The following is a 20176-nucleotide window of genomic DNA, read 5'->3' as shown; positions in this document are numbered from 1 at the left end:
CACAAGATTGTTGGCGAGAGCAATAGTGTTATCGCCAAGGTTGTGAAAATCGGACCGGACAACGAACCGGAAGAGGGAGAGGTTCACGGTTCGACCGGTTCGACCGGTTCGATCGGTCGAACCGGAATCGAACCGGATCGACCGATCGTACCGGATGACGTAATAAATAACAATATTATTAAAAATTAATAAAATAAAATTCATATAATATAATTATATGAGCATTTAATACTATTTATAAAACTTTAAAATATATAATAAAATTTTATACGTATAAATATCATTTAATAATAATATATTTATAAGAATAATACTTAATATAATATATAAATTTATAATATAAAAAATTTATGATCATTAATATAATATAAATAATTAAATATATGACCATTTAATAATATTTATAAATTTAAAATATATATAATACAAAATTATAAATGTAAATAATGATGAATGCTCTTTAATATTTGTTTGGGGGCAATTGTCTAAATATCATAGTATTTTAAAATTTTTAGGGGGGCAATTGCCTAAAAACCCTTATAATAAAGACTAAAAAACCTAAAAAACTATGCAATAAAAAAAAAAAAATTTTAAGGGGGGGCAATTGCCCCCCTCACCCAAAGGTGGTTTCGCCCCTGCTTGCATGTATTATGGTGAAATTAATTATCATATTTAATAAAAATATTTTAAAAAGTTTAAAAAAATTTAATAAACTAAAATTTATTTTAAATTTTAATTAAAGCAAAAATAAAATATTTTTTATAAACCGGACGGTTCTTTCCAACCCGGACCAGTTCAACGGTTCACCGGTTGAACCGCCGGTTCAATCCGGTTTGATCCAGTTCTGAAGCTGGATCGAATCGGCCACCAGACCGGTTCACGGTTGAACCGGCCGGTCCGGTCCGGTTTTCAAAACAGTGGTTATCGCAGTAAAGATCCATAGGTTTGGTTTGATTGATGCCGAATTCGGTCAGAAGTTTACGTAGCCATATGACGTCAGTCGTTAGAGCTGCTAGTGCTCGATATTCGGATTCTGTTGAGGATCTAGTGACAATGTGTTGCTTCTTAACTGTCCAAGAGATGAGGGTGTCTCCTAGAAAAGAGCAAAATCCGAATGTAGATTTTCGGGACATAGGATCTCCGGACCAATTGGCGTCTGAAAAGAAAGTAAGTTGAAGATTAGAATTTGTAATAGGTAAACCAAAATCCAACGTACCTTTGATATAACGAAGTAGCCGTTTGAGCAGGAAGGTGTGTTGTGACCGTGGATTATGCATGTGTTGAGACAAAAGATTCACGCTATAGGCAATATCTGGGCGCATAAGGGTTAAATATTGAAGTGAACCCGTAAGCTTCCTGTATATTGTGGGATCTGATAGGATGGTTTCTTGTTGAAAAACCTTTGGCAGTTTCGTACAGGATGGGTTGGCAATGGAGTTGCATTGAGTATTTGAGTTAGCTGAGCCCGCTGAAGAATCAACGTTGCATATTGTTCTTGTGAAAGAAAGTATTGTTGTTCTTGCCGACTGATTTGAAGGCCGAGAAAATTATGAACCTCGCCAAGAGGTTTCATGGAGAATCTTGCACTTAACTGATCCAAGATCTTACAAAGCATTGTTGAATTGTTACCAGTAATAAGAATATCATCTACATATATAAGCAAAAATATTTGAATATGTGATTGATGAAATATAAAGACTGAAGGATCAGAATTCTTGTTTGTAAAGTCGAGTGAAAGTAGATACTCCGTGAAAGTGTTATATCATTGTCACGGGGCCTGCTTAAGACCGTACAAAGCTTTGTGAAGTAGGAAAACATAGTCTGGATGAGTGAAGTCCTCGAACCCTTTCGGTTGCTTCATATAAACTGTTTTTGTTAGACTGCCATGAAGGAATGCGTTTGCGACATCGAGCTGTTGAACCTACCAGGTATTTTGTAGAGCAATAGCAAGTAATATACGAATAGTCGGTAGTTTAGCAACGTGACTAAATGTCTTTGTATAATCGAGACCAAATTCTTGATTATTCTCAAGTGCAACCAGTCTAGCTTTGTGTTTAGCAATTGATCCATCAGCATGAATCTTTGTTCGATACGTCCATTTGCACCCTAATACCAATGAGTCCGGAGGTGGAACAAGACTCCAAGTACCCTGTTTTTGTAATGTTAAGAATTCATCTGCCATTGCTTTTCGCCACTCAAGATGTTTAACAGCTTCGGTGTAGCTAGTGGGATCTAAAGGAGTGTCATTAGAACAGTGCTGATGAAACGAACCGTAGGCTTTAATGAGCCAGTTCTGCTTCTGGTAACCATAGGGTGACGAATAGTAGGTAGAGGAGATTCAGCGTAGGACATATGAATAGGATTTGCGGTGGTTTCCAAACTGACGCCGGGACGCAAAGGTTTGTGAGATGCAGATTCAGAAGGCTTATGAGTAGATCAGGATGAGTGGGTAATGGAGGTTTGCACCGAACAAGGAGTTAGAAGAAACGGTGGAGTGCTTGGTTTCGAAGAATTTTCCGTGAGTATGTGAGGAAAAGAAAAATGTTGTTCATCGAAAGTTAGATGCCTGGAAATAGTAATTTTATTTGTAGAGGAATCTAAGCACTTATATCCATTGTAAGTATCCGAGTATCCAATGAACACACATGATTTTGTTTTAGGTTGAAGTTTGTGAAGATCATGAGAAGATATGAGAGGAAAACAAGCACAACAAAAATTACGCAAGTGAGTGTAGTCGGGTTTAGTGTTGTGTAGCAGTTCAAATGGAGAGATGTTATTGGTTGTAATGGAAGGTATACGATTGATTAAGTAAACTGCAGTTAAAATAGCATCCAGCCAATATAGGTAAGGAATATGGGTTGTATAAAGAAGTGATCTAGATATTTCAATGATATGTCTGTGATTTCGTTCGGCTACACCTTTTTGCTCTGGTGTATAAGGACACGAAATTTGGTGATTTATACCATGAGCCTGAAGAAAGTGAAGGTATGATTGAGATATTCACCTCCGCCATCAGTACGTATGCATTTGATTTGTTTCGAGATGTGTTTTTCGATATGAGCTTTGAAATTAATGAATATATTGGTGACCTCAGACTTATAACGCATCGAAAAAAGCCACGTAAATCGAGAAAAATCATTAATGAAAATAACATAATATAAAAAACCATTTGTCGAGGCAGCAGGTGCAATCCCCCAAACAATAGAATTATAAGATCTAAGACATAATTCTTGAGATTTAAAGACTTTTCAAAAGAAAGTTTGTCCCTTTGATGTATTACAAGAATGGCAAGAAAAATTATTAACATCTATGTGCAAAAGAGGATTAGAAGCATATATAAAATGTAAAGTGTGTTTATTAGGGTGGCCCAATCTACGGTACCAAGAAAACAAAGGTGACATAGTCGCCGAGTAAGCACGCTGCTGGGATGCCATATTAGTGGCGTGGAAGGGGTAGAGGCCATTGCTACATGGTCCGCAAAGCAGAACTTCCTGTGTCTTCAGATCCTTCAAAATAAAGCTATTAGGATCGAAAATAATATATATATTGTTATCTTTAGTAAGCTGCGAAATATATAGCAAATTGTATTGAAGTGTAGGGGTATGAAAGAGTTGAGAAAGATTCAGCATATGAACGGGTGTTTGTAGCAAACTTGCACCGGAATTAGCTATGCCGACCGAACTACCATCACCTATGGTAATGCCATCCGATCCAGGATATGGGGAGACAGTCAAATTCTCAAGAGAATTAGTAAGATGGGAAGATGCTCCTGAGTCAAGAAACCAGTCCATAAAGGATCTTGCATTTACGGCAAGCAGAGAAGTGTTCAATTGATTTGTAGACTATGATGTACTTCATGTTTAGACCGTGCTAACAATTTGGTGCTGAATGACCTTTCTTGAGACAAATTTGCCAAGTAATGGACTGATTTGGGGCGGGTCTAGTTGTGCCATTGAAGCCATGAGACGCACGTCCTCTGGATCGGCGTCCACGACTTCGATTGGAGAAGAGTGCCGAGTTAGGATCAATGGAATATGTACGAGCCGCATCAGAAACAAGATTGATTTCTTCATTAAGAAGAAGGGCATAAAGATTGTCAAGACTAATAGGGGATAACATGGTTCGAATAGAGGTCTTAAAAGATTGGTAAGATGGTGGGAGGCCATTGAGAATATGAAAAACAATGTCTTCGGTGTCCAGTTTAGAACCAACAGAAGCAATTTGATTGACTAAGGATTTGATATCAGCAAGACATTGTGTCATAGTGGAGTTCTTGAGGGAAATGTGATGTAATTCGTTCTTTAATTGAATAACCTTGGAATAATTTGTGGATTGAAAACGGGTTTCAAGAGTTTGCCAAATTTCAGAGGTAGATTCGAGATTTATTATGTAAGGCAAGATCGGTTGATGAGATGGTGGAACAAATTGCCGCGGCCAAATTTTAGTCCGTGAGCAACCAGTGGGAATAAGCGGGGGTATGCGAAGATGAGTCATCGGGATGATCAAGAAGACTAGCAAGTTTAGAGAAATTTGAGTCAAGATAGGATTCCAACCCATTTGCCCGAAAAACTTTAGAGATTTGCAATCTCCATATTGAGTAATTCTCAGGTGTAAGTTGGATTTGAATAATAGTTTTGAGATTTGAAACCACGAACTTCAAGGTGGAAGAAAGAACCGGCATATCTTGAAGCATGGATGCGTCGTGTTCTTTAATTTGGGAGGAAGATTAGTTCGCCATGATTGCCCAGCTCAATCACCCGCTCTGATACCATGTAGAACCTTGCGGTTCTTGATTCAAAACCATACAAGTGAGAAAGAGGAAATAAAGTACATGGAAGATGTAAAAAGAAATAAAGACTTGTATTTCATCAGTCTTGTCCACTGTACAAAGAGGAGTTGCATCGAATATATAGACAAGGCATGAGAAGGAATAAATAGCTGGCCAATGAGTGCATGCCACCTCATTCTTGTTTTATATTTATTACATTAAACTTATCTACTAATACTTGGCTTGTTCTTAATTCTGAATTTCAATCAATTATATCTAATAGAAGGGCACCGAATTTTTTCCTCAATTGATTTCATCAAAATTGATAAATAATTGTTAAAACATTAAGAATTTGAGACCAGTAAATTTTATGTTATTGTTGATTATTTTTTGCATCTCATAATAGATCTCCATTAAAAACATAAGATCTTAAGAGGTCTTACATCTAATTTGGTATTAAAAGTTTAAGGTTGCATCAAAATATCATCTAGAAATAGGCCAAACTTTTAAAATGAGCAAACTAATAATTGAAATTAGGTGTAGGAGCTTAAACGAGTAATAATTTGAGGAGGAAACCCGCGAAAATGATTTCTGGTTTTAAGAAACTGTTAATTTGTTTGCTTGGGTTTCTCCAGTTTTAGATGAAACTGGAAATTCGTTTTCCGGTTTCCAGAAACCGAAACCGGAATTTCCTTTTCCGGTTTCTATCGCCGGAAAACATTTTTTTTATTTCTAATGAATAAAAATAAAAATATTAGAATATCTTTCGGGCACCAATTTTGAGTGAGATTTTTTTTTCGGCATGAGACGTGGACGTCCAACGTGAATTCCTCCACGCAAAATTTTGGATTGATTTTGGGTGCATGAAATATTGATCGTCTAAAGTGAGGAAAGCAAAACTGTCGGGTATATTCACGGACAACAACTTGTATTATTGGCTCGATCACTATTTAAGTTAATCGTCATACAACAAATTGATTGAATTATTGAAATTAAATGAGTTGTGGAAACCCGTTATCCCATTATAAATAGAAAGTTTGGGGAAGTAAAGAAACCAGAGCAACATAAGCGAGAGCATTGCAGAAGTGTTGGCGAAAGCTTTCGAGGTGTAGAGAATCTCTAAGAAGGTTAGTAGAGGCAATAAGTTTTTTTTTTAGGATAATTTTCATTCACTTAGTAATTAGAATATATGTATTTATGTATTATTCCCTCTAAATCATTTTTAGAACCTATTTTGGATCTCCCTTATGCATGTTACTGTGGAATTAAATTATCTTGATAATGTTGAATTAAAAAACCAAATAAATATGGCTTTATTGCTTAACTTAGAAACTTAAGACTATAGGAAAGTCTCGTCCAAGCTTGTATTGGCCGACCATATCACCACCCCTCAATAGAGGGACAGAATGCCCCATGGTCCTTTGAAATGTGAAGTACCCACCACTTGAATATTATGAATCGTCCCTGGTATGGTTGTATGAATAGCCTTCAAGAAGCAAACAAGAGAGCGATAAGAGTCCTCATAACTACCAAAGATAGCTTTTATTTCTTTCTACGTGCGTCTCATGCCTTTAAATACGACACCTTGATGTCGAACTTGGACTTCATACTTGCAATAATCTCCCTTGGCTTGTCGAGTTGGTGGCGAATTATGGGATTGATGTGCGTACAGATAAACTTGGAAGTAAAATTATGATGCCCGACTACCATTTTGGTGTGGGTATAAGTGTGTTAAGGGCCGCACATAGATATCTTCCATAGCCCACCCAATTGCTTACTTCGAGCAGCATGTAGGCGCAAGAGGCATGGCCGGTATGAATTGTCGTGTTGGGCACACATGTGATAAGCCTGGTCTTGTTGGAGGTCGATTTAACATATTGAACATTTTGAGCTATCGACCACCAGTTAATTGCGGTCTGTAGGTCTTCCTTCGTATGAAAATTTTTGAATTATAACGTTCAGAGGGAATTACAACATTTGTTGAAGTAAGCACATTCACCAAAGGCGCATCATAGTCTTTGGTAGCATCCCACTGTTCAGGTTTACGGACAACTTCCATAAATTCATTACTGGCGAACATCACCTCCAAGCCGTCACGATTCTGCCTTGCATGCTCTTGAATGAAATCGTGACCCCATATCTCCGTATTGTAATCTTCAAATGAAGGTATAGGGATGTCTCATTCCGGACTTCCACTCAAGGAAGCACTACTACCAATATCCATTATTTTGTATGCATTTACATCATCTTCGGTACCTTGGACACCTAGCACGTTAGCATGCAGTAGCAAACTACACTGCAAATACGACGTAACTGAGTAGGGATCTTGGAATTGATGAGAGGTATCTCCTTCAGAGCGTCTGTGACTAACACTTTCCCTTGACCGAGTCTTCTGCTGAAGAAAAGTCAGGGGTTTTGGGTTGATGAATTTATGGTTTAGGGTTTAGGGTTTAGACACTAGTTGTAGAAAATGATTCTACATCCCACTTTATCATAGGCCCAACACCAAACTATGTCCTAAATACTCAAAACATAGTGCCCCGAAAATCATCTTCTACAACTATTGAGAAGTCGATCGTGCTGACCCTCCATGCAACGGACGATAGAGTGGGCCTATGATAAAGAAATATTATTTAAGAACGGAACTATGTTTTGAGACAACATGTAGCAAAAAAGCCATCCTCAAATTGATAATATGAACTAACTTATACTCTAGAGTAGACAGACCAGCCACGTCTATTGGTCGTATTTCTGTAACGTAGACGACAACAGTATGGGTCTTAGCCTCCATTAACATATACTCACAAACCTAATCATCGGTGATAATTGTGGCAAAGCAACCACCATTACCGCAAACATGACTGATAAGGTTAACAGTGTGTGTTGATGAATTGAACTTTAATACACGCATAATTTGTAATTTCAATTGTGCCAATGGTATGTTGTCTTTTACAATGAGTGGTCGATTTGAGCCAACAACATAGTTTGGTGTGAATTCGGCGGTAATTTGCAAATCCCCACCAAAGTACAACATTAATCGCAACATTCTACAAATACGGAGGACAGTAATCACTAATTACTTTTCAAGTCTAATTAAGATTCATGTTTTTTTTTTCCTATGCACATTATTGATGCGTAAATGCAGTCAATTGGAACATAAGTAATTCCCTAACAAAATCTCTATGCTACAGAGCAATCAGATTTAGGTACATATGTAATCCAAATTCAAAATAATTTAAATATACATATAAGCTATGAATAATTTAACACAAGTTAATTACTTATTCTTCAATTATAGTTATGTATAACATTGGTTTACTATTAAATATTTAAAATTTACATATTGAAAATATTTATGAACAATTTTAAAAAAAATTTAACTTTAACCTGCAACCTTCATAACATTCTTTGGATTACTAAATGTGTACTACACTAAGTAATATATTCATAAATTAATGTTTTATGGATATTCAATATAGAAATTACATATATTTTATTAATTGAGATGTAATTTCATTTATCAACTATCACATTTGATTCAACATTACTATATTTAAATACCAATTATATCTATATTTTAAAAGAAAAATACAAATTTATAACCAACAAACTAATTTGACAAATATCTGATGTCAATGAAAAAAAAACTATAATTATAATCTCTTAAATATTTTCTGAAAATAGTAACAATTCAAATAATTAATATTTTAAGAAATATAAAAATGATATTACATACCTGATTTAGTTAAATAGACATTAAAATCCACAAATAAAATATATATGCTCTGAAAAATTTTTTATTTAGATGAACTTGTTTTAATATAAGAACAAATTAATACTCATAAATATATCAAGTAGGATCTAAGATATTTATTCTACTTGTCTTAACTGTCTCTTCTTCTCCTTTAAAATGTTGGAAATATATGCCAAATAGATTTCAGTTCATGGGATTTAAGATGTTTATTATACTTGTCTTCACTTGCTATTAGAAGCAACTTATCTAAACTCCAGATTTCAGGTCATATAGAACAATTTAGATCAACCCAGTTGAGTGGGTCCAACACTCCAACCCGAAATTAAGTTAACCTCAATCCAGTCAAACCAACTATATCTTTTTTTTTACTGATGAAGTAAAAGAGTCTATATTATAAGCAAGTAAGCTCACAGCTTGCAAGGGCCATGGCTCGATATTCAACTTTGGCACTCGATTGGTGGACCTTTCTTCACCGGGCACCGGAAGACAACTAAACTCAAAGGTCTGGCTTTGCCCTTTCACCAAGATGGAGAGTTGAGCAGCTCTCTTCTCTCAAAGCGGAGATCAACCAGCATCCCCTGTCCTAGAGCAAACATGGATAAGTACCCTGGGGGTCTCAGGGCAGGGCCAATAGCCCTGCTAAGGTCACAGCCCAATCCTAGGGCAAGCAATTGGCAGATGCAACATGAATAGGCCCCTTATAAGGGCGAGGCTAGCCGTGATGACCGGGGCTCTGTGTAAGCATAGTGTTGGCGTGTACTCCCTCTAAGAGTCTATTAGGATTCCCTGTACTCTCCTAATTCATGCACCAAACATCTTTGCCTCCCTATCTAGGGGGGGTCATTGCGAGTACCATCAGCAAGGCATGTAAACTTTCCTAATGTAACTTAAGAATTATATGCAAGAGTTCACTAACATTCAAAGCATATTCAATTATATTTAATTTAAATTAATTCCTACGAAGTTAATTCTTCAAACTAATTTCAGTACACAAAAATATTACTCATAAATATAAAACATCCAAGAATTAAAATTCGTTTCTCCCTGACAAACTGAAAAAAAATTAACCCAAGCAACTTATTAAGTGAAATAAACCTATTACAGCAATGATATTTAATAAAGCCTGATCACAACTATGGAAGAAAACTATCACAGCACTTAGGTTTCAAAGATCTAAAAATTTAAGACTCTCATTTCAAGTAGTTACAGCCCTAAATTTCTAAGTTAAGAATATATAGTCATATTTATTTGGTTTTTTAATTCAACATTAACAGGATATTTTAATTCTACAGTAACATGCATAGGGGAGATCCAAAACAAGTTCCAAAAAAAATTGGAAGGAATAATACATATATATACATGCTAATTACTAAGTAATGAAAATTATCCTAAAAAAAATTAATTGCCTCCACTTATCTCAAAGATTCTCCGCACCTCGAAATCTTTCGCCAACACTTATGCACTGCTCTCGCAAATGTTGCTCTAGTTCCTCTACTCCCCCAAACATCCTAGTTATAATGGGATAAAAGGTTTCCCCAACTCATTTAATTTCAATAATTTAGCAAATAATTCAATATATTTATTGTACAACGATCAACTTAAATAGTGATCGAGCCAATAATACAAGATGTTGTCCGTAAATATAGCCGACAGTTTGGCTTTCCTCTTCACTTTAGACAGTCAGGATTGTGAGCACCAAAAATCAATCTGAAACTTGCGGGGAGGAATTCATGTTGGACGATCCACGTATCGTGCCAAAACAAAACAAAAAATCTCCCTCAAAATAAATGCCCAAAAGACGTTCCAATATTTTTTATGTTATTCACTAAATATCGGAAAACAATTTTCTAGTTTCTTCTAAAACCGAAGAAACCAATAAACTATTTCACGATTTCTTAAAACCGAAGAAACCAATAAACTATTTCACGATTTCTTAAAACCGAAAACCATTTTCTCTGGACTGCTCCTCAAATTATTATTCATTTAAGCTCCTGCACATAATTTTAATTATTAGTTTGCTCCTTTTAAAAATTGGCCTATTTAAGATGTCAACTATAATTCAAACTTCATCTAAATACTTAAAATTTCCCACCTCGAACTATTAAGAAATTTATTACTAAAAAAACAAGACCAAATAAAGTAATACAACGAACTTGGACAAATGCATAAAGGTTGAAAATCCCTGAATTTTTTTCGTATTAATCTAATTTCTAAATGAATTAATTTGACTAAATTATGAATCCTTAGTTAAAGTCAATTTCTTTCTTTCCACGCTTTCTTCAAACTTCCCTCAAACATATATGCATATTGCCTAGATTGTTATACTAACTTTGTTTCTAAATCTAAAATTGGTTATGAAATAGTCCATTTCTTAAGTTGGATATTAGAGATACCATGTGCAATAGAGTAATAAATTTACGTGGAATAATTTCTTGACATTTACATACGAAATGTGATAGTTTTGCCTGAAATTATAGCAAAATTTCAACTAAACAATCATCAGAGTAGACTTTTTAAGTGAAACAAAATGATATGGAGCTTCTCCTACGACATTCAATTTGAAGCCCTCCTACGACTCTCTTCTCAATTTATGACATGTTTGTGATTATCTCGCAACGGCTCTGGTGACTGCACGCGACGAATCGCAGACAGACGAGCGAATGCAAGCTGGATAGCGTTGGTGAGTTCTTGGTTGATTTCAGGTTGTCGGGTTGACCCAAACCGGACCCGAATTTGCAATTAGGTCAGGATTTAAAACCCGAACCCAACCCATTTTCTAAACTGGTTGACCCGAATCCAAAATTTTTGGGTTATTTCGGGTCGTGTCAAATATTGACACCCCTATTGATGAGGACATCGGAGATCTACGACTACGATCATGCCTATTTATTTTGATCTAATTTATGTATTTGATTTGTTATTGTTCTTTTTTCCTTTCTACCCTCACTTGAGGGCTTTGTCTTATGTATGCCCTAGGGACAATAGTGTCTTTGTTATTTCCCTTCATGTATTTGGCTATTTAAAGCCTCCCTCTTGTTCTTGGAGGGTTAATTAATGAATGAGAAGAAAATTCCTGCACATGTGTTCTTTGAGTTGTGAGAGTTCTTGGAGAGAGCTTTGGAGAAATCCCTAGGGGGGGAAAATGGATCACCCACCAACCTTGGAGACGGCCAGGTTCGTGGTTTGTTTTATCGTTCTTTTTCTTTCAATCTCCTTTCCTCCTAGCCGACGAATTCCCTAGCCAACCCCCCCACCTTGCCGCCGGCCAACTTCCCTCACCACCAAGCCATTCAACCCAACCAAATCCCCTCTAAACTGCCGGCAATAACCCCTCTTTCTTTCTCGGCGAAAACCACAACCCCACCGGCCACCCACCACCCAAGCCCTCACCCGCCGTCCCTACTTGCCCCTCGTTCCTTTCCAAATCTCCTATAAAGAAAGAATTGAAGACTTACCTAATTTAGATCTTCTTAAATTTGGAAAGATTTCAATTTTCAAATTCAAATAAATTTGAATTTGAATCCTTTTCTAAAATAAGATTAATCTAATTTGAATACTTTCCAAATCTCTTCAAATCTGAATTTAATTGGAGATTCCCTTTAATCCTCTTCCCTTATTTAATATCCTATATTTGGAAAGAGTCTTAAATCCTCAATCAATTTCCCCCCATGCATGGCCGGTCCCCTCTATCTATTTAATTCAATCAATTAAATTAGATAATGGCCTCTAATCCTCTTTCCTTATTTAACATCCTAAGTTTGGAAAGGGATTTTTAAATTCCCCAATTCAATCAATCCATATTAACTCCCTAGACTCTCAAAACCAGTCATCTCCAACCTTCTCTCAGCCCCAGCTGCCCCTCCCAGTTCTTTACCACGTGGCCCTCAGTTTTCCCTGATTTTCTGCTTGCTGTCCCCCTATTCCAGCAAGAATATCTTGCTGTCCAGAACAGATATCTGCATTCTGGACAGATTCTACCTGTTGTCTTGAAGTTTATACACAGTAAACTGCTGTCCAAAGAAGGACAGCTTTCTGCCCTTCACTCCAGCAAGACTTCCTTTACCGTACCACCACCAGGAAGGCTTCTCACTGCTGTCCCGATCTTCATGTGCTGCTGTTTACACATCTTTACTTGCTGTTCAGAAATTTCTGGATGCTAATAGTGGCTGTCCACCCTTCCAAAACCTAGAAAGCTGCTGTCCAAGGCCACCTATTTGCTGTTCAAAGACTCCAGCAGCAGTTCGCTGCTGTCCAACCCCTCTGGGAGCTACCGTTGCTGCCCTGAACTATTCAGAATCGCTGTCCCAGGTTGGCTACTTACTGTCCAGAATTTCCCCAAGTGTCAAAGTTGCTGTCCAGCAATCGTGGCAATCTCCTATTGCTGTTTTGCTGTCCAACAGATCTTCTATCAAAAGCCATTAATTTTTTGCCTAAAATTTTGGCTAGATTGAATCCTTCAATATTTTCAATTATCATTAAAATTGGAAAACAGTTGTTACAAATTGAACTAATTCAATGTGCTTGTTGCAAGATTTTTTGCACCTCATAAAAGATCTGCGTTAGAAATTTTATAGACCATAAGACATCATATTTCGAAAATCCTTAGTAGAAAAAGGCACCAATGATCTCCATGAACCATATTACTAGTCAAGCTTGCAATAGAAGAAATCTTTCAACATAGTGGGAAGCCCAGAGAAAGATGAAATCCATATATAGGGACCATATAATAGAATAATATGCACATTAAAAAAGGATTTCAACCACTACCGTTCAAAGTAATCTTTGTGTATCTTAGAAATAATACAAAGGAATTTACAGTTCATAAGGTAAAAATAGCTACACTAACCGAAACTTCATAGTGCAAGCAAGAATGTACTAAATCTAAATTAGGAGAAGAATACTTGCCTCTATACTTCCAGTCAAGATGTAACCCAGTTCAGCTCCAATGATCTGCACAACTTTAGGTATAACAGAATGATTTCTAGCCATGAAGAACTATACTTCTTTCTTACCATAAGCACACGAGGTTGCTGGCTAAATCTAAAACTCAGAGTTCAAGCTAATGTCAACAAATTTTAAAAGGCTTAAGACCTTAACAAAATGAAAAACAATACACCAATAGCTCTGACTGATCAAAATAACTTTTCCGCCAGTCTGCTTGGATCCAAATTAAGATTCAAGTTTCATCAGAAACACAACGATATCATCTTAGCCTAATTGTTCAAGATTAAAAAAAATGAAGCCATATAGATCAGCTGCATAGTCTCTCAAATCAACCCACACTGCTTTTTGCTTAACAATAAAAATCACCAACAATATCATCAGCCATGGAAGGAAAACAACTTGGAACAAGTTATACTTCTCAACTCCTGAACACTGATAGTTACTAACACGCCAGAGGAGCTGCATGTGGACAATATCAGTTAACAGGCCTTCTGTCCGATAATTTGTATACTCTGTATGGCACACTGAAGTTGATACCATCAAACTTGGATACTTGCAAAAGTCACAGAGAAAAAATAAATGCATTTTGTTCGATATAGAAGGCCACAACAATACAAGACTGCAATCAAAAGTCTGTCTTGCAGCTACCTCAGAAACCCATAAAATAAGGAAAAATGCTCATTCACTAAACTTCAGGAGACCAGCAATGTACAGTCATATATCTCACAAAAAGTTGTATTCGTCTAGGATCATTGAAACTAGTGTTCAGGCTTACAAAATACATCTTCAAAGGCTGCATGACCAGTAATATCTAAACTTAGAAATAGATTCAACAATATAGGTCAAGTTCATACAAATCCTTTTTGCATATCAATGGGCATAGCATGCTTGCTTAAGAAGCTAAAGAAATTTTAAATCTTAGTAAAATAGATATCCATACCACTCTATTTGAGCACCTTCCTTGTATAGGACAGACCAACCAATACTCAATTGAACTTATTACTACAGAAAGATAAGCCGATTTAACATGCAAGGCCTTATATAATAAACCCTAAAAGTGACCTTCAAAGGAGCAAGATGCTAAGATCTCACCATTTTTGCCTTCACAATCCAAAGAACAAGCTAAATCTCAATCCAAGAAGATATAGTCGACTCATCACTCATCAGCATATCAACTCAGACCTTTTGTACCCATTATTAAATTGAAATAAACATTGAGCAGTATCATTTCCCAGGCAATCCATTAATCTGAACTGCCCATTTAACATTTTGAGCATGTCTACATAGCTGCAGTACTGCCTTGGAGCCAATAAAACCTTGTGGCCATAATCATGGCCCATGGGGGGCTAATACGAATCAACTTATTTGACTTAATCGTCAACTTTGTTATCTTGACTGAACCTATTAGTCTTTCATTTTCCTCAAATAACTCTTAACCAGGTACTTGAGATTACAATGCATCGTAAGAAAAAGACAATTCTTTCTGTGGACAGTTAGTTGCACCCTCGTTACAAATATAACGCTATGCCAAGGCTTCTTGTCACTACAATAATCCTGAAACCCGTCTAACTAATTATGCTTGACAAAATTTCCAGAACTGCATTTATTCAAGTAAACTAAAAATGGCAAAAGACAGATCTAACGTATCAATGATTTAATAACTGAAACTTCAAACCGTAGACATTCACTAGAACAGGCCAACTTAATCCATAGAATCAACAATCAAAAATAGGATAGACGGAACAATCAACAAAAAACAACAAAACATAAATATGTCGGAGATAATTACTAAGTCTCATATCTAATAAGTTTAACATACAACAGATATAGAACATTAAACAATACGGAAGCAAATGTAAAACATAAACAGTACGCCATGTTGCTTTCTCATGTCAAGCACTTTCTTAAGAGATAATGATGGTGAAGTATGCACCAACCAACTTAGCTTAAGAACGTCCCTTTCACTGAAGATGTCAAAATGAAGTGATTGCTTTCAATTCAAAAACAAACTAAAACACCAGCTCAACGACGTCCAATATGAGACTTGTCATATGTTCCCCACGTTCCAGAGCCAGCACCATAGACCGGAGCTTTATCAGTGCCACCCTGATAATTAAAGAAAATAATCAATCAAAATATAATAAGAATGCACACAAGATGGCATTCAAATACTCTAGCAACTGCTTAGGAATTTCCAATTAAAAAAAAAAATGCATTTAGTAAAAACAAAATAAAACTGTACCAGATGAAGTCCGTATCCCTCCCCATACGGAGCAAAAGGTGCTTCAGGGCTTCCATGTTTGATACCATAGGTTCCACCTACAACAACAATTAAATGAATAAATTTCATTTAATAATTGCAAAATGCGTAGTTAGGTTTTTGGTGCCCAGCACAATGGACAATAATATAAAATTTATAAAACAATAGAATTTCATTGAGGAATAAAAGCAGCATTAGAAAAAGTGGAAGTATATGCAAAACATAGAATATATCAAGCATCTATAATCAGAGATGTTCATTAGTTACGACCAAACTGTTAGCAATAACAGGGAGAATTAAAAATAATGTGAAAATGATGTGATATGAAATTCACTTAAACATGGCAGGAAAGAATGAAAGGAAGATAATAAATCAAATAAGTCAGGAAAATTTAATAACTACTGCAAAATGTTCAGCTAGTCATATGTCATCATATATGCCTAGAAAGAGAAAACATCAAAGGGAAGCAATTTACCGACACCCCATGGTCTTCCCTCAACATTTGAAAGATCAGCCCGTAACTTTTCAACTTCACGAGCCATGGAGACCAAGTTTTTCTCCATTGCCTGTCTTTGCTCCAGCAGTTCAGTATTTCCTTTTTTCTCATACTCGATAGCAGACCTTCACCCAAACAAGGACACTCAATATTTGTGGTCATATGATGGAAATTATGAACAAAGGAAAGATGCATGTATGGAAAAAAGCCTCAGTAAAATCACTTAATGAACCCTTTTATGTACAACCTTGCTCGCATAAGCTCCTGATATAGACTGTCAATTTCAGACCTAAGAACAGGGATTTGCTGATGCTCAGCTCGTGCCTTTTTCAAATCTTGTGTCAGTGTCTGACCCTGCACAGTGAGATCTTGTCTCATGGCATTAAGTTTCTGAACTTCGGCACGAAGCAGTATTACTTCATTCCTCAAATGTTCAGCCGCTCTTAGATCAGCATCCAACTTCAAGCCTTTCTCAATTAGCTCCCTAGAATGTGCATCTTTTTCAGCACGAATATCAGCAATGAACAAATTCATACGATGAATCTCCTCCTTCACAGCAGCACGTTCCTGCTGAAAAGCCATCCGATCCTCAGCAAGCCTGCGGTTATCACTCAAAAGCCTCCGAATCTCATGCTGTTGCACTTCAAGTTCTTCCTCATAGACAGCAGGATGGGGAGGACGAGAGGGATGAACACGTGCATATGGTCCTGGAATAGCAGGATACCCACGACGACCATCTTCAAAAGGCTGGCGAGCTAGCCGACCTCTCGCAGCCATCACAGATTAAACTTGAAAAAACAAAAGATTATATATTGACACATTATAATTAAAGAAAAGCAAAAACATGATTACAACATGTACAAAATTGAGTTAGGCAATAGATAAATTCAAAATAAAACTTAAAGCGTGCAAAATCCTACAGGATATGGAAAGAACCATCATCAGACAAAAACCATTCAAACATGGATATTTATATTGACTCAAAAATAATGTTCAAATACAGAACAATCTATGATATACAACAACAACAACAACAACATCAAGCCTTTATCCCACTACGTGGGGTCGGCTACATGAATCCTTTTTCTCCATTGTGTTCTATTAAAAGTCAAATTCTCATTTAAACCTAATAAAGAAAGGTCATTCCTAATATTTTCTAACCAAGTCTTTTTAGGTCTACCCCTACCTTTCTTAACATAAGTCAAATCTAATACCTCTACTCTCCTAACCGGGTCATCGAAAGACCGTCGTTTTATGTGACCAAACCATCTAAGGCGACTCTCTCTAATTTTATCTTCTACTGGAGCTACTCCAACCTTTTCACGTAAATGCTCATTTCGTATCCTATCTCTAAGGGTAAAGCCACTCATCCACCTGAGCATTCTCATCTCTGCCACACTTAACTTAGTATTATGCTTCTCTTTTAATGGCCAACATTCGGCACCATAAAGCATTGCAGGCCTCACTACCATCTTATAGAATTTTCCCTTAAGTTTGAGGGGTACATTTCTATCACATAACAAGCCCGATGCATTCCTCCACTTCAACCATCCAACTTGAATTCTGCTGATAATATCCCCATCTATTTCACCATCACAGAACAATCTATGATATATGCATTAAAAATAGGCAATCGCTAAACCATGACGAAAATTGAAAAACCTCAAATTTTATAACTCATTAAGGTTGCTACCTAGTCTTAAGAGGGTGATCAGATGCGTCAATGCGCTCATAGACAACTGATATTTTGAGGCATTCTATAACAAAAATAGAAGTGGGTCTAATGAAAGAAATATGTTGCTCAACAAAAGCAACTAAAAATCATGAAAATAGATGTTTTGCTTGATATGTAGCATGATAAAACAAATCAATTTAAAGCAACATAATAAAATGCAAATCAAAATCAAAGACAGAAGCAACTCTATTTGAGTAAAACTCCGTTGGTACACTCAAGCAAGAAAATAAAGAAATAAAGCTCCCATAATGTCAAAGCAAAGGAGTGAAGCTCAAGCCCATCAGAAAAATCAACTCAATTGCCAATTACCTATAGAGATCCAAAAAATAGGCAAAAATTTCTTGCTAGTGGTGCCATCCAAACACAGCCCAAGATTCAGAAAGGCAAAAGACCACTAATCTGACACCAAATTTGGTTCTGAGCTAGACAAAGGAATTAAACTCAACTCATTCACGAAGCAAAAAAGTGAGCTTGAACAAGAATGATAAGCACTCTTGATTAATGAACTGAACAAGACAAGGATTTGTTTTTCCCATGTTGAAATCATCATTTCTGGGCATCGTCCATATTCACGCTAAGAAACCTTTAAGAAGAAGCTTTCATCATGATTTGGCTATCAAATCATGGAAAAATCAAAGGAATAATTACGCAAAAGTTTTAATAGTCTAATTTCCTGATGAAGACTATCAAAAGTAGCGATTCTCAATTCACGCTATTGAGATCGAAAAGAACATCACCAAAAGTCCACCACAATAACAACAACATCAAACCTTTATCCCACTACGTGGGCATCAAAAGTCACCCGAGAAGAAAAATTAACAATCGTGTCTGATGATCAGAATTAGGAGGATAGGAAGTCTACAAATTTGGATCATGTTTCAAATTAAAGCAGGATAAGTATGGATTTGAATTTTGAAGTTATTTGGATATTATATTTGAATTTAAATTTAAATTAGAATAATTTCTACTTAAATTACCTCTAGTTTGAACTTTAGATATGTTCTTATTATACATAGGGTTTCTAGTTCTGGTGGAGTTTATTTAGACTTGGATAAGACTTTATCTCATCCTGTAATTACCTATAAAATAGTATTGTTTCATGCAAATGAAATTCAATAAACATCTTTCCCAAAAGCCATTCTCTTCTCTCTTTAGAATTCCTTCAACCCATTAACAAGGTGCGGACTGGTCTTGCATGGCTGCAACTATGTTTCCATTGCTGCTGCTCTATTCCTTCTCTGCATTGTAGCAAAAGCTGGTTAATGCAGCACAAACTGCATCAGCTGTTTTAAACGTATTCAGCTTAGCAGTACTTGTTTGGCTTTACCAATTGGATGTGATGATTGCTGCCTAGTTTACACGCCGCAACTGCTGCCATCATATGTGCACTTGTTTTGCTTTTTTTTTTCATAAAATGGCAGATGATATAGCAACTATTTGTCGCACATGGCAACAACCGCAAGAGTCCTTGCCATCCAGCAAAAAAAAAATATACATTGTGGTTTTCAGCAATCCGGGAAAGAATCCAGCGGTTAGCTTGTTGTCCAATGAAAAAAACACTCAAGTCAAAGAGAAAACTTGCTGTCCACAACAAATAGAAGGAGAAAATAAAAAGGTATGTCATCTACAACATGAAAAAATGCTTGAGGAACCTTTAATTGATTGATAGAACAATAGGAAATATCCCAAAAAAATATATTCCTAAAACGTTTATAAACCCATTTTAGCCACTCATTATGGGATCATAAAAAAACAATGAAAGGCTAGCTATGAATCAAATTTGTATCAAAGCATCATTCATTGAAGCATTATACAAACTAAGGGATAAAAGACGAGAGGGACTTTCTTGACTTAGAGAGAGATATATCGAAAGTTTAAAAAATAAAAGGGAAGAAGAAGAGGTAGTAAGTTATTTAATGGCAAACAACAATTCTACATCAAATTTGGACAACTGGGTGTAAAAATTCACAAAGAAAACGAATGACGATGTAAAAAAATTAGTTGCTATGAATAGGTGGCAATCATACACATCATCCTTCTATGCCAGAAGCAAACATTAAGGAAGAGGATGAAAATGACGATGCATCTACCACTCATGAAGGAAGAACGCAACCATTCAAACTGGAAATAAAAGTGAAGACTTTTACATATGATGGCACAGTTAATGCCAAAAAGTTTGACGCATGGATCACACATTTAGAGATTTACGTCACATATAT

General features: G+C 36.2%; 1 protein-coding gene across 3 annotated transcripts in view; it reads right to left on the bottom strand.

Moving 5' to 3' along the window:
* Nucleotides 1-20176, bottom strand: part of LOC110101911 (protein FLX-like 3) — a 42795-nt gene that overhangs the window by 14832 nt on the left and 7787 nt on the right. For 2 of the 3 annotated variants that reach the window (XM_020830011.2, XM_028694196.1), the window contains exons 2-5: nt 16470-17010; nt 16202-16347; nt 15709-15785; nt 15150-15572 (exon numbers count right to left, since the gene is read on the bottom strand). In XM_020830011.2, coding sequence (XP_020685670.1) covers nt 15489-15572; nt 15709-15785; nt 16202-16347; nt 16470-16999 — 837 coding nt within the window. In that variant the 5' untranslated portion in view covers nt 17000-17010 and the 3' untranslated portion in view covers nt 15150-15488. Of the gene's footprint in view, nt 1-15149; nt 15573-15708; nt 15786-16201; nt 16348-16469; nt 17011-20176 lie in introns of those variants that run through there. The other variant, XR_003700486.1, reaches the window with a different exon arrangement.

This window comes from Dendrobium catenatum, unplaced genomic scaffold (genome assembly GCF_001605985.2).
Source record: "Dendrobium catenatum unplaced genomic scaffold, ASM160598v2 fragScaff_scaffold_414, whole genome shotgun sequence".
In the NCBI taxonomy this organism is placed as follows: Eukaryota; Viridiplantae; Streptophyta; class Magnoliopsida; order Asparagales; family Orchidaceae; genus Dendrobium; species Dendrobium catenatum.
Note: the sequence above shows the minus strand (reverse complement) of the source record. Positions and strands in the feature narration are given on the sequence as shown.